Source organism: Lepisosteus platostomus, chromosome 1 (genome assembly GCF_059453375.1).
Source record: "Lepisosteus platostomus isolate fLepPlt1 chromosome 1, fLepPlt1.hap1, whole genome shotgun sequence".
Classification (NCBI taxonomy): Eukaryota; Metazoa; Chordata; class Actinopteri; order Semionotiformes; family Lepisosteidae; genus Lepisosteus; species Lepisosteus platostomus.
Genome location: NC_142611.1, coordinates 38,701,719 through 38,717,016, shown reverse-complemented (window position 1 = coordinate 38,717,016; position 15,298 = coordinate 38,701,719). Strand labels below are relative to the sequence as shown.

Genomic DNA, 15,298 nt, shown 5'->3' with positions numbered 1-15,298 from the left:
CGTAGAAACAGAAGACCTACTCTGTAGTACAAGTAATCAATATTTAAATGTATAGTCCAGCTATACATTTATGTTTTTAAATTTACAGATACATATCTGTTCATAGCTGATAGCTGATATCTCACTAGTCGTTTGGAAAATATTTGTGTGCTTCTATCAAGGATTATTTTATATCCAGTGGTATTTTACAAATCTTTATGTATAATTTGTCTTCTTTCTGTTTCTGCCAATGAAGTTTCATTTTCCATTAGAAGTAACACTGAGTTTCTGCAAGTTAGGATATATAAATATATTAATTTTGCCAGAAAATAAGATTTCTGTGACATTAGCTGTTTTGCTAAACACCATAACTTTTACTTTATAACTTTATTGTCCATCCAAAAGGGTAGAAACTTGTCGTTGGCATCTCTATAAAAAACTACAAAAAGCAACTCTCAACAAAAAATAAATACACATTAGTCCTAGACATTCAACAATATATGCACACACATCTCATTCTGCCCATATTACACTACCATTACACATAATCCGATAGCTCCATATAGGAAACAGTCAGTTAGCTTAGTTTAATATACTGACTGCACAGGGAACAAAGGATTTCTTGTATACATTTTTCTTTGTCACGGGAATTCTAAAAGGTCTCCCTAATAGCAGGTGGAAATGGAAATGAAGAGGCTGGGAGAGGTCATCAATGATAAGATGATATTTCTTTTGAACTGCAATAAGCTGTTTGTGTGGTCAACCAATTACTAGAATAATTTACAATTCTTGGCAATTTCCCTTTACTCTTAATACTCAGGCTACCATGCCATACCACGATATCAAAAGTAGATGTTTTCTACTAATATTTTAGAAATCCTTTCTAAAACATTTTGACTCATCCCAAACCCATTCAGCTTTCAAAAACATACATTGATTAGACTTCTTAAAAATGAATTTGGTATTCCCTGCAAAGTTTATTAATCTTTTACTGTTCTTAAATATTTGACACTGAACAACCTACATAGGCTGATATAGACTGATTAATTAGGGAGAGAGTTAGAAAATCTAATGTATTACAATCACATATAGCTAGTTCTTTTTATCAATATTAATGTGAAGTATACTTGAGTGACACCACCTTTCCAGTTTTATATATCTGTTCAAAGTAATTCTCCACCCCTTCTCAGTCAAATCCAGTAAACAATCCAATTTAGGGCCATATCATCTGCGTACTTTAATAGATTAACAGAAGTTCTATGCCTTTTCTTTTCATGTGTAGATACACGTGGAAAATAGTAAAGGTGAAAAAACACTGCCACGGAGAACACCAGTATTTAAAACAATTCCATTTTACAATGTAAAAAATAAATAGACCATAAGTAGCACAATGTCCATAAATCTGGAGAAAATGTTTGCAAAAAAGAAGATTACATCTGCTTTAGAAAGCACCTACAATGAATTTCCTGTTTAAATGTTTTATTTTTTAGTGAAGCAGATATCTCAGATAATGACACTCAGTGACCTAGAAGGATCACTTAGAGTTGTTCTATAATGAAAGCAGCTTGTACTTCTTAAGGTTTATGAGGCTGTGTGTTATCAGTGAGTATCTGATTTGGTTTCATAAAGTACCTTTTAAACCAGGAACTTTGCTCTCAACAGATGACAGACAATAAAGATCTCATGACTAGTAGCACTTAATACAATTTTTTTTTTAAATCTCTTATTCGGTACAATAACTGATTACATACTGTACCACACTTTTTAATATCTACTGTACAAGAAATACTAGTAAATTTAGTATATAGATTTATCTAGCACTTTACTATATCATACAACATACAGTACTACTACATAATATTGTATTGTAAAAATATTTTAAAACAGATTTTTTCTTTTTTTTATTATATTTTTTACAGCAAACAACAGAGGAAGAGTTACTATTCTGGCATAGCTGAGAATTAGTGTCCTTGAACTGATAAAATGTTTCCAATATGAAATGGAAAGAGTGAGCAGTGGGCAATAAAATATAACCTTCCTTGAAGGCACTGTAATTGTATAGCTGACTGCTTATAAAAGGTAAACCCCATGTGTGGGTCAAAGAGTTTGAGTGGAGGAGTGCCCGTGTGTTTAAAGGAAGATACTGTATGCATGGTGACCAACGCAGTGATTCAATTACAGAAGAGATGTGATAGACAAGACTTTATACTAACAGTGACTTGTATTCTTTAGTTTTCACATTTTTCTCATGATAGCATATTGTGCTTGCATTTAGAAAGCTCGTGTTATCTGCTTACACGCACACCTGTTCACAAAATCACCAACCTTATAACTTTGTACAGCCGAATTAAAGAATACTGACAAAAAAATAAAGCAAAACTCATTATTGGCTCATTATTGTCATTTGCAGTAAAGCCTTGACCTGGAGTGTTAGGTACACATTTAATTGCAGATGTGAAATCATGGCTTGAGCCAGACATCCAAGTGGTGAACAGTAGTAGCACCATCAGGATTAGGATGAACAGCAGCACAAACTTCTTCTCATACCCAGTCTGCAGGAGTGCATCCTTTCTGATCAGAATGTGTACAGAGCAGACTGGCCTGGCAGCATGCTCCTAGAGCATGAATTTCCCCTAAACAGTGGAGTGTACAAGTGTGAAAGTCAGCAGTTATCAGCCTGCAACTCACAGCTAGCAGCCCACTGAAGCTAAGCAGGTGTGAGCCTGGCTAGTACCTGGGTGGGACACCTCCTGCTAAAAACTAAGGTTGCTGCATGAAGTGGTGTTTGTAGGGCCAGTATGGGGTGCTCACCCTGCAGTCTATGTGGGTCCCAATGTAACAGTACACAGTCTTTAATCCAGTGCCTTCCAAGTTGGCATCCGTTTAAAACAGATATAGCCATTACTGTACTAATTATGTTTTCTTGAAACCAGCCATTGAGAAAAGGGTTAAGGTGCAGAATTTTTTTTTTAAAAAGGATGCTTTCAATGATGTATTATGTAAAACAGGTGCGAGGTGTGCATGGTCCCAGGAGGTCCAGAAGGGTTAATCATTTTGACACTGCAGTATGTTTTCTTTCTTTTTAGCCTGAATGTAACATCTTTTGTTATTTATTTCAAATATTGTCTATTTAGGGGAAAACAGGATTCTATCTAGTTCATTGTTTACAAATCACGTACAAAGGCATCAACAGTTAAACAGTTATATATCTATCATGAATATCATCATGAATAACAAGGTTTCTGAAAAATAAAAATTTTGCTCACCTATAAGGTGTATTGTAGACCTAGACTGGTTCTGTGGCACTGAAAGACTGCAAAAGTTAAAAATGCAAATCCAAAACTTTTAAAGATTTCCTGCTATACTGTGGCTGGTGCATCATAAGTATAACCCCCCCCCCCCCCCCGTGTTTTCTGTAAATGAGAATTTCCAGTTTGCCTGCATTGAGCATAAACTGAAACTTACCTACAAGAAAATCACAGAATATTCACTGTGCTGTTCAGCAGCTTAATAATATAATGTTATAATAATATGTTTTAGAAACACTTTAGGCACATTGAAAGATTTATTTGGGGTACATAAAAATATTGTTTTTGAGTAGCATTTTCCTTAATATCTTAGCTCTTATAGACAGAAAGGTCAGTTTTACACAGTGCAGGTATATTAATTTACATGTTTAACACTAACTGTAAACAATTATACAGATCATTATCAAATATATTTTCATACTGCAGATTCCAAAAAGGGATAATGTGGATAATGATTTAGTTTCAATCTGTGTGGGCCTGCAAATTAATAAACGTTTACCTAAATCACAGCTTCATGTTTTTTTAATCATAATGAATAGTGTCTTGGCACGAAGTAAAAATATCCATGTGTGCTCCAAAACAAATTGTACAATGGTAAATAATTCCAATGAAAGTGACTTGTTAAAGAACAGAATTTGATTAAAAAAATACTTGTTCCCTTAGAGCAGCTGTGCACAACTCCTGTCCTTGAGGGCCACAATCCAGAATTTTATAGGTCTCTATAAATCATCAACAGCTAAAACACACAATTATTACAAATAAGCCAACACAGTTCAACTGCTAAGTTAATACTTCAGAAGTAATGATAACAAGGAAAACCTGTACCTCTCACAACACCAAAGTTGTACAAAGATGTCCTAAACAAAGGCTCCACAAAATAAGTCCCACAGCCAATAAAAGTCCATAGTCCCACTAGAGTAAGAGTTCAAAATCATTCCAGTTAATCCTTCATGCTGGGATGATACATAGTTCACTTAATAAAGTGCAGCTACATCTACCTTTTGTTTTTTTCCCATTTTTTTCCTATTTTAATAACCATACCACATCACTTTAATAAATTACAATAGACATTTTCATAAAACTTGCAATTGAGATACAATATGCATATATCAATATAGAAAGTATATTTAAAGTACTGTTAATCCTAATTGAACAACTGGATCATTTGTCATTTTCTAAATGTAATCCTCCGTCATTGTGTGCCAGTTATACAGCACAGACCAGTATTGAAAGGTAATTGCATATTCAGAAGCAGTTCAACAGGTATGGAGTTAGGATTCAGTATCTGTTCATACCCTGTGATAACATCTACTGGGAGAAATTATTTGAATTTTATCATTTCTAAAATAGGATGTAATGAAAGTATTAGAAGAACAAGCCAGATCTCCAGTACTTTATATAATGCTTATGTCTGAAAGAACAAAAGTGTTTACAAGTAAGTAATATGGACCTAATTCCAGTGTAGTAGTTAGCATTGTTGCCTCATAATTCTGGGGCTCTAGGTTCAATTTCAGATCTCAGGTGCTATCTATGTGGAGTTTGTATGTCCTCTCCAGGTTTCCTTGGGTTTCTTCTGGGTGCTACGGTTTCCTCTCACAGCCCAAGGACATACTGGCATTTTAACTGGCTTCTGGTTAACTGGCCCTGGTGTGAGTGTATGTGTGTTGCTGTGTCTGTGTGTGCCCTGCAATGGACTTGCATCCCATCCAGGGTGTACCCCGCTTGCCAAGATAGGCTCCGGTTACCCCACGACTCTAGACTGGATGAAATGGTTGGAAAATAAATGGATGGGCTGAATTCCATTGTCCTTATCTTAGTTTTGGAAGTCTCATGACAGATATAAAAAACAGGAGAGGGTAAAAGGCAAGGTAATTGCCTGACACCTTGTGAAAGAGACTTTGGCTGGATGTTCTAAAACAAGGTCAGTTATTAGTAATACTTATCACAGGGATGTTAATGCATTATTTTAAAGTGTCATTAGAGTCTGGAGGTCATTAATGGGTTACCTATTAGAGCATGTCAAAAAGCAAGGGCAACTTAATCTTTTCATTACGGATGAAGATACCTGATCATTTTATTAATATTTTTCCTGAATGAGGAAGGACATTAAAATCAGGACTGATTGATTGCTGGGCCATACACAATAATACACAATTACATACTTCTAATTATTTAGCAACAATTATGTGTGTACTCTCAAGTAGACCACTAACTTTGATAGATGTATAATCTATGTAGAACAGTCTGTGATGAATTGAAAGTTTGTAATTATGAAATTGTAGGGGTATCACATCTGGAGGTATTGTTCAGTAATGTGGTAATTGCAGGAGCTTTTCATAGTCTTTGGTCAGTATAACTTCAATATAATCTTAAAATACATAATTTACATACTTAAATTCCTACATTCAGCATTACTTATCTCATGCCATCATCAAAATCAGCATCTTTTTAACATGGCATCTCACATCACACAAAGAAACAAAGTTTTTAGAGAGTGAAAATATTAAATTTATACAGCAAAGGCTCTTGTGTCACAAGATATATCAAAATCATAACGTTGTAAATGAATTACTGTACTTCGATAAAGGTTTATCCTTTCAAGATTAGGCAGACTGTACTGCATGTGATCATTCTGGAGCAGAATTTCTTCCCCCAGATCTGCTTCCTATCTAATTGCTGCTCATCAAAACCAAAGATACATTATTTCTGCATGGCAAAGGGCTACCTTTTTTCCTTTCATTTAAAAAAAAATTGATTTACATTTAAAAAAACCATTAAAAATAACTTAATAAACACTGTAATATGTCACAATTTTTTGTGGCGGGAGTGCTGTTTAGAGATCTTTTTTACAACAGATGCATCACAATAACAACACATAGTATGCATAAGCATACCCCCAGCAGTGTAAAGGCCCATTCCTCGACATGTTGACTGCGTAGTAGCTTTAGAAGGGAGCAAACCAGGTGGTTAACTCTGGACTTGAGCAATCTTAGCCAGCAGGTGCTGTTGTGCCTGACTGGAATGGCAGGAGAAACAGTGTAGTCTTCTGGATGTGTGATGTTCTCATAAGTGTTACTCCTGAATGAGGTATTCACATACTGCTGTGCAATTCCATCTATAACACAATGAAAAAGCAGATTAGCACTAAGGAGTTTAAATGATGAAAAATAAGATTTCTCCTTATTTTAAAATTGTTATTTAAACAGAAGAATATTAAAACATCAAAAACTGTAATCTTCTTACAACGTAATTAATTGCACATGCAGTGGTCTATTTGGAGCAAAGCTAATAATGCTTTTGTCCTGTCAACTTGCTAGAGAAATGACCTGTTTAAAACTAGGCCCATATGAACAAATTATCAAATATTTTGCTAATTAAAAACAAAATAAAATTTAAAAACTTACAAAAATCTTAAACCACATATAAGAAAAGTGAAGATTCTATATGTACTGTATTGTGAAATACAGAAGACATGTCCTGACATTTCAACATGTTATTAATGCCTGTATTGTTAGACTATTCTATACATGTTGTGATGTATTATTATTAGTAGTAGTAGTAGTAGTAGTAGTAGTAGTAGTAGTAGTAGTAGCAGCAGCAGCAGCAGCAGCAGCAGCAGCAGCAGCAGCAGAGGTCAAAATATATACTTGCTTTCCTAGCAATCTTGTGTGAACAGCACCCCCAGGTGAGTTATTTAAAAAGTACAAAGAAAAGTCTGATAAAAGTTTCTTTTTCCTTGCTGTATTTTCCCCCTTCAATAATAAACTAAAATCATCTCTTGAAAATGCTCATTCGAAAGGACTAGAAATAATGTAAAAATTCAAATTTGCTTGTGCACAGCGAATCACAGATTTTCATCTTATCTTCAGATTTCCTGAAGCCAATTATCCTGTGAAGCACTGATCTAATTGTAATCAAAAAGATGAAAAATACTGCATGCATATCATTCTCATAGCCTCTTTCACCTCTACATATTATGTCATGGAAATAACTCCACAGGCTAATTACAGAAGAGTGTTTAACTTTTAGCTTAATATTTCGTATAAACTGAGTTATTATGGAGGAAACCATGTGTGACTTGTGTATTTTGTTTCTCTATTTTGTGGAGTTTGTAACAGAAGTTTGAGTTAGATCTTAATCTCACACACTTCCACACACCTACTGTACATATACTGTAGAAGTCTCAAGCCCAGGTCTTCCCTTTGCGTATCTCTCTCCCTCCCAAACTACCCATCTACACCCTTGCAGTAAGCTCCCTTGCTCACACCTCACAATAGTTAAGTGGGAGTTTGGGCATTATCCTCACAGCAAGACTGCCATTCACTCAGCTAGGTGAGTCACATCAGATACATTATACAGTGATATTTCATCTATCACATTCATTTTGATCTAACTGAACTACTAACAAAGCAACTGCCATGTCATAACATTTCCAACAGTATAAGAAATGTTGAATATTGCTTACCTGTAGCTCTTCCACATTCAATGTGTTGTACCAGAAAGGTAATAAAAGTTGCAGTAATGACACTGAAAGTGAGCCATGTCTGTAAAATATAAAGGCTGGTATTTACCAAAAATCAAAAGACAGCATTAAACCAACACAAAAAAATATCCACATACCAAGGAAGATAATGCTGTATTATTCATAATTTTTTTCCATGTGGTTTTCATCTGAATTCTGAACAAAGCTAAAGAACATGGGGATAACAATACTTCACGATCCAGGTCTCTGCATCTGGAACAACAAACATTATGATTAACACACAGCAAATGCATAATAATTAAAACCAACTAAAGAGGTAATCTGGAGCTGTGGTAGCTCAGACAGCAAGGGGCGTCAAGCTGCTGGCTGGAAGGTCCCGGGTTCAATCCCAGGTAGAATTCCTCTCCTTCTTTAGCCTTTCCTCATTTCTTCCTCCCCCTATCATCATCACTTCTGTTCCACAGTAATAATGCCCTCATTCTGTTATGTTCCAAAACACATTTCTCATGTCTTATATTAATGTTTGGAGCTATGAATGATTTTCAATGAAGCCTATAAAGACTTCATAGTTAAATGAATGGTAAAAATGTTCCACAATAATTGATTTACTGGAAAGAAGCAGGGTGGCACAGTGGCATAGTGGCAAGCATTCCTACCTCACAATGCTAGAGCAGTGGGTTGAATCCTAGATCTGGGGTGCTACTGTATATGTGTGGAGTTTGTATATTCTCCCTGTGTTTTTGTGGGTTTCCACTGGGTACTCTGGTTTCCTCCCAGAGTTCAAAAGCATATCAGTAGCAAAATTAGCTTCTGGGAAAACTGGACCTACTGTAGGTGTGAGTGTGTGCATATCTACAGTATATATTTGCCTTGCAGTGGACTGACATCACATCCAGGGTGTACCCTGCCTTGTGCCTGTGACTGCAACCATGAATTGGATGAATAGAAAAATAACAAACTAACTGAATCCAGTTCAAAATACCTCACATATGTCCAAAAACAAAACATTGTTTATTTCAAGACATTAGTTTTCAGCAGAAAGAAAAGATATCATACACGGTAGATCAAAGATAGCATACCTTTTATAAAGCTGTTCTAATGTAAACGTTTTTCCCAGCTGTTCATCCTCATCAATTTGTAATTTTTCTAAAATGTCTTTGGAAACTGTAAGTCCTTCTTCAATTAGCCCTGCTAAGTTAAATATTCCCTGTAAAATAATAATAATAAATTAATACATGCAGGTATGAACATATACGTGTTGGCTCTGTAACTGCTATGGTTTCATGGCAATAAAATAACAAGCAAGCATGACCTCTATCTTACTCTGTGTATTTCTTTCAATAATGCACATTTTAGAACACAAGAAAGGTAACAAGTGACAGGAGATAATTTGGCCCTTCAAGTTCATTTTGTTACTACCAGTTAATTGACCAAAGAATCTCATCCAGACATCTTTTAAGGAATCAAGTGTATCATCTTCAACAAAATATCTGGGTAGCTTATTCCAGATTCACACAACCCTTTGTGTGAAGAAGAGTTTTCTGTTCTCAGTTTTAAATATATATTATTGTAATTTGCTTTTGTGCTCAAACTTTTTCACATGTTGATGTATTTTACATTCCTACAGCATAACAGTTTTATCAATTACACTAGTTAATATTATTTTATCACTGAAGAGATCCATGAGGAACAAACGGTACATAACAGATGAAAAATGATATACATGCAATCAAGCAATGTGCTATTCTCTCTGTGAACCTAAAGTTACAACAATCAGTTAGCTTAAGTGTTTCAGCCTTGAAAATTCCTTGCCGGAATTAATCTTGACAGATGTCACAAAGATCACATAAGAAGTCATCCACTTAAATTTAAAATAAGAAATCTATGAAAAAAACTGGTGAAAGTTAATGTTGATCTGAAGTAAATTTTGACAAATATTTTTTTATTGTTATATAAATATTCTTTCTCACATAAAAGTGTAATCTGCGAATAAAAATGGAAGACTTTTAAATGTCCTTATGAAACTAAAGAGGTTTCACCTAATACCTCCTGAATTTTATAATATCTGGTAGGTTTCCATAGTAGAGACCAAAATCCAGCTGTCTTTTTATTAATATTCAATCTTTATGTACACGTACATCTGTTTACAGATCTTCATAAGTAAGTCCCAGTTTGATAAAACACAACAATAAAACAGAATATCTGATGATCCCAACATAATATATGATATACACAGAAAGCAGATATCTCACCTGAGAACTGTCAGCTAAAGCAGCATAAGCATACATAGAACTAGACAAGAGAATGTCTCGTGATTGATTTTTGTGCCCATAGTAGTAATAGTCTCCCATTTTCAGAAAACCTGTCAAAACAAATATATTTATTTTTTACTAATGCAGAGTGTACACTTTGTATAGTAATATAGCAGGGATGGAAAGAACTTACCTAAAGTGGAACCAAAGTAATGCAAAGTGGAATGATTATAGTATCTCCATTCACAATCATAAGTAGAGAAAAGGCTGTGAACCAATTCCTGTAGGGAAATCAACAACTGAGAATCAGCCAAAGCTTTTTTCTTACAGTTAGGGAACCATAAAAATTTGGACATAGAAACAAAACATAAAAAAGCAATTAGTTTATGATATCATTTTGGCATCATATGACATTGGTTATAAAATACATAAGCATTTATTTATTTTAATTTCAATTTCTTGGAATATTTAAAACTACACAGATGAACATCATGAGTATTTGGATGTTAAAAGTCACATATTTAAGAATTCTTACAGTGTTCTCCTCACAGATATGGGCAGTATTTGTCTGTGCTACTTCCATTCCAGTCTCAGCAGCTATAAGGTAATTCAGAAAAGCTTCTTCCCTAAAATAGATTAAAACATAACATCCTCTTTAAAATGAAAGAAGTCTTTTGGTTGAGATGCAAGTAAGAGATCCCCAGAAGACTGTGTAACAAAAGTGATTAGTCAGGTGATTAAAAATATCTCCAGAAAGACAAAACATCCTAAGAGCTCTTCAACTCTTCAACCTGAATAAGCAAGGAGATCCTCTTGTGCGTGCTGCACAAGATGTCATAGCTACAGAGTGAGAGCTAAAAGCAACAAACAAGCAAGTAAATTAAAATTTTGCATCCAATATATATTTGTTTTCTTTTTTGGTGCTAGAATGCAGCTTAGCCAACTAGTATAATAAGTAGGGACTTTGAGAAGTCAGACAGAGCTCCAGGAGCCTGAAGACTTGTTTTGGGGTTTCTTCTCTGCAGTTTTCTCAGATGTACCAGTACCCTTGTCCACAAGAGTGTGCTCTCAAAAAGAATGTGAAGTTCACATTCTCCAGTATATGTACCCCTATGGGGCAGCAAGGTGTTGTGGCTCTTTTAGGTGGGTAGGATCTCAAAAGGTATACACTAAGAAAGCTATGAGGTACAAAATACTGCCCTTTTTATATAGTGTAAAGACACAGACTCTTTGAGGTACTACTTTGAAGTATGTGCTTGTTATACTAGGAAGGTATGTTACATACTGGCACTGAAGAAATAACTTAAGTACAGTATACCACACACATAAATCGTGTCCACTCCCTCACTAATTTGCTTGTTGCTTACTTCCAGCTCTAACTTCCCAGCTTTGGCTGTCTCTTCTCTTGTTCAGACAACAGATATATGAGTGAGTATAGATACCTTTTTCTCCTAATTACTGTATATGCAATCATCTGACAAACTGTTTCTGTACGTGTGGCCAGATGACAGCATGCAACAGGTCACCCGCATAGACTGCTGGCTTAATACAATTTAATGCAGTGAACAAATTCAAAACACTAAAAAACATATACACAACACTAAAAAACACTATGTTTTAGAAGAATGTGCAAAAATAATAGACTAAAAATAAGTTTATGTGATTATCCAGAATCTTTGAAAATCCTTTGACTCCTCCCCACCTCCCACAGAGCATCAGATAAAGATAAATATACAGTATACATTTACAAACACACACCCTCTTACGAAAGCTATCCTTTGAGAGGAAGACTGAGAGGACATCTACCTCTCTCATACAGTAACTGTCCCAACAAGAGAACAACAGACAATAAAGACAGGCGGAGGAATAACAGATAATGCTGCAAGTTTCTTCCACCTACAAAATTCTAGGAGTTGCTGTTGAGCAAGAAGAGAGCATCCTGCCAAAATGAATTTCATTCAACTCTAATGGCACTGTGTGCTACCATGTGGGGAAACCACTTTACAGCAAGTAAATAGCATAAGCAAGTTTTCAGATTACCAATTAATCAACTACAGAGATCCCAAAAAGGATGCTTACCAGATGCTTACTAAAACACAAATGTATTTTTGCTGCATACATTATGTGTAAGAGTTGTAAACCTTTCTTACCAAGATCCTTTCAGATATGCATTGAGACCTCTTCTGATAATGTATCCTAAATAACCATTTTGCTCACAAATGTTTTTCAGAAACCTGAAAAAATAGAGACGTTTACTGTAAGTAAAAACTGGCTTTAAGTTCACAAAAATGTTCAAATCATTCAACATTTTCCATTTTCAGAATCCTTCTGGTAAAACCTACAGAAAAGTTTATCATTGGAGTTTAAGTGTTAAACAGATCATCCCTCTTAAACAAATATTTTAAATTATGGTTGCAAATAAGAAAATCTGTTCACAGTAAGTTTAAATCCAATATTCAAAGGATAAAAATACTAAATGAAACACAGAAGACCAAACAAAATACAATAGTGTGATTTGAAGGGGACACTGTCCAAAACACTGCATTAGAAATACTGTTCTTCCTGGTTTATATCAGTGATAGATTTTCTGGTATAGTCAGCCAGCAAGTCAAATTCACAGATGATAGCAAGCTATGATAATTAGCAAACACTGTATAAGCTGAAATATAATTATTTTAAGCTCTTAAGACCAATAACATTTAAGTCTTACAACATTTGTTTCATACCCAACAGCATAAACATTTTAAATGTCTTACCTAACTGCTGTTTCTGGATTTCGTGTAAAATTGTCTAGATTTCCTGTGGCATAGTAGTGAGAAGTTTCAACAATGGCGTCAACATGTCCTAAAAGAGAAGCTTTCAAAAAGTGCTGAAAAGCTGTGGACTGTAAAAGACAAAAAAAGACAGACGCAGGAATGGATGACTAGTTTCATAGAAATAAGTAATTAAAATGATCCTGGATCCAAAGTCCAAGATAGCTATAGTCCAAGATAGATAGTCATTACTATATTTCAATTTAGACCACTTGACTTAAATGCATTTAGCCCTCTGTGGCAGTAGCTACCTACATGCTGTGGAAAGCACCTTTCTATATCATTCATAGGAGAATACTGTATCTGATCATATTATGATCTAACTCACTTGTGTTTAATGATGATTTACAGTAACTAATGATGGCAGCAGAATTCAATCTGAAGTTTATAAAAACATTGGTCAAGTTAGTTTCCAGATCTAAATTCACTTGAGCATGCATTTCACATGGTGAAAAAAGTGACTGTGGCAAAGCACCTCAAATGATTGCATAAAGAGCTTGGGATATGCAACTGAATACTGATTATTATGCTCTAGAAAGTGATGACCATGTCTTGTGGTGATCTGAAATCACCGGGTTGAAAAAAAAGCTTTTTTTTTGTTATAATATGATTCAATGTTTGCATTTTACCACGCAAAAATAAGATGTACATTATATGGTGCTTTAATTCATATTAAAAGATGGATGAATGTTTTAGGGCATAATCCCAAATGTAATTCTAATCCTCTGAAGGGTACTTGGTTTTTCGAATTTCACTTTGTCTTCTGCACAAGTACTCTAACCATTATGGTATTCGTGAAATATTCATAGCCTTTGCACTGCAGGGCTGGTGTGGTCTGCGTGTGTTAAAGGAAGTGAAGCTGGCCTTTTGTTTTGAAAGCGGGAGGCTTTAAAGTTATAACTTTATAACTGTATACAATCAATGAGTTTGTGTTATACACATTATCCAAACAAACAATGGGTTTGGTTGCCTCTGGACCCATTTCCAAGTTACAACTTTTCACCTTCAAAGCAGTGAACATATCTAGATAGGCGATGCAGAACTTTAACTGTTTTTAATCCAGAATGCTTGCTATCTTCATTTAAAACGTTAGTAGCTTTATGCATACATTGTATTCAGTGAGTTTATATGTTTTAAGGTCCTAACTGAATAGTTTTTTTCAGTTATGTGTTGGACTTGTGTATAACCTCAAATAATCTTTCAGACCAAAGTATGGTTTGTCATCTGGTCTTGGAAATTGAAGGGTCAGGTGTTATCAGGTTCAGGGAGAAGCCTCTGTGACCCTTCCGTCCCTTAAACCAATGTCTTCTTTTTCACCATCTCTGTTCTTCCTTTTTACTGGTTTATATGTATTTACCAAAATCGTTCCACCAAACTGGCATGTAGTAATAGTTTTGAGTGATATTTAATCAAAACGGGTCCCTTTGAATTCCAGAAAACAGTCTTTCTTTTCTGATGGGTCAGTGTATAATATCCAGAGCAATGAGGTGCCCTAATTCTTCCAGTAAATGGACTTGTTTGATTTTTTTATTGTTTGAGTCCCAGTGCTCAATTCATGTCCATTAACTTGACCTGAGATGCACCAGATGCACAAGATGATTGGATCCTCATTGAAAATATCTCTAGATTTTGGTCGGTGCTTATCTCGAGGTAAGATGTTTAGGGCTGATGTTCCAGGGACCCATGGCAGGTGGAAACACATCCACTGGAAAGACAAGACTCTCCTGCTATCTAAGCTATCTGGCATTATTCATGTTTAGACTTCGTTGATTAGTTTACATTCATTTGTTGCCCAATGTTGCCATGAAGGTCGATGCTGATGAGCATATGAAAACAGTAGGGCTTCAGGATATTGTGTTATTTTTTAAAGGATTCAAACCCCAGTACTTGGTTCACCACCACAATATACACTGTGTAATTGCTGATTTCATTACAATTACCACAGAAATGTGTTGTGCTGGTGAAGGGGAAGTGTGTCTTAATCACTGATCCTCCAGTCAAGAAGAGAACAAATAAAAAACATGTAAATGAAAGTTAAGTAATAAGCTTTCAACTTAGCCATGAACCATGTTGCAGTAATGAACTGAAATATATTAAATATGTTTCAATATAAGATATATGAATTAATTATTAATATATTAATTGAAATATAACTATATCTTTTCACATACATCCTTAGATGCCTTTTTTGTGTTCCATGTGAAAAGATGGAGGTTCTTGTCTGAAACCACACTTCCCAGAAGTCAATAGGGTTTGACCTGCCATCCTTAATCATCTGACTAATTAATGGAAGACAATTGCTCTGGTGACAGTTAAGATCAATAAATGGGGCGCTTCCAATATGGCTGTTATTTTTCTGCCTTCCAGGAAGAGGGCGGAACCTGTGCTATGTCCTGCTCAGAGGCAGAAGGGGGCAGAAGGAAGCAAACAGCCGATAAGCCAGTGCATGTTGTATGCAATTTG

General features: G+C 35.1%; 1 protein-coding gene across 2 annotated transcripts in view; it reads right to left on the bottom strand.

Moving 5' to 3' along the window:
• Positions 1-4,286: 4,286 nt before the first annotated feature.
• The window catches only part of LOC148677917 (protein sel-1 homolog 3), a 39,115-nt gene continuing 28,103 nt past the window's right edge, over positions 4,287-15,298 (bottom strand). For both annotated transcript variants that reach the window (XM_088628086.1, XM_088628096.1), the window contains exons 16-24: positions 12,779-12,906; positions 12,173-12,256; positions 10,558-10,648; positions 10,216-10,303; positions 10,023-10,132; positions 8,850-8,977; positions 7,908-8,022; positions 7,753-7,831; positions 4,287-6,402 (exon numbers count right to left, since the gene is read on the bottom strand). In XM_088628086.1, coding sequence (XP_088484212.1) covers positions 6,134-6,402; positions 7,753-7,831; positions 7,908-8,022; positions 8,850-8,977; positions 10,023-10,132; positions 10,216-10,303; positions 10,558-10,648; positions 12,173-12,256; positions 12,779-12,906 — 1,092 coding nt within the window. In that variant the 3' untranslated portion in view covers positions 4,287-6,133. The remainder of the gene's footprint in view (positions 6,403-7,752; positions 7,832-7,907; positions 8,023-8,849; positions 8,978-10,022; positions 10,133-10,215; positions 10,304-10,557; positions 10,649-12,172; positions 12,257-12,778; positions 12,907-15,298) is intronic.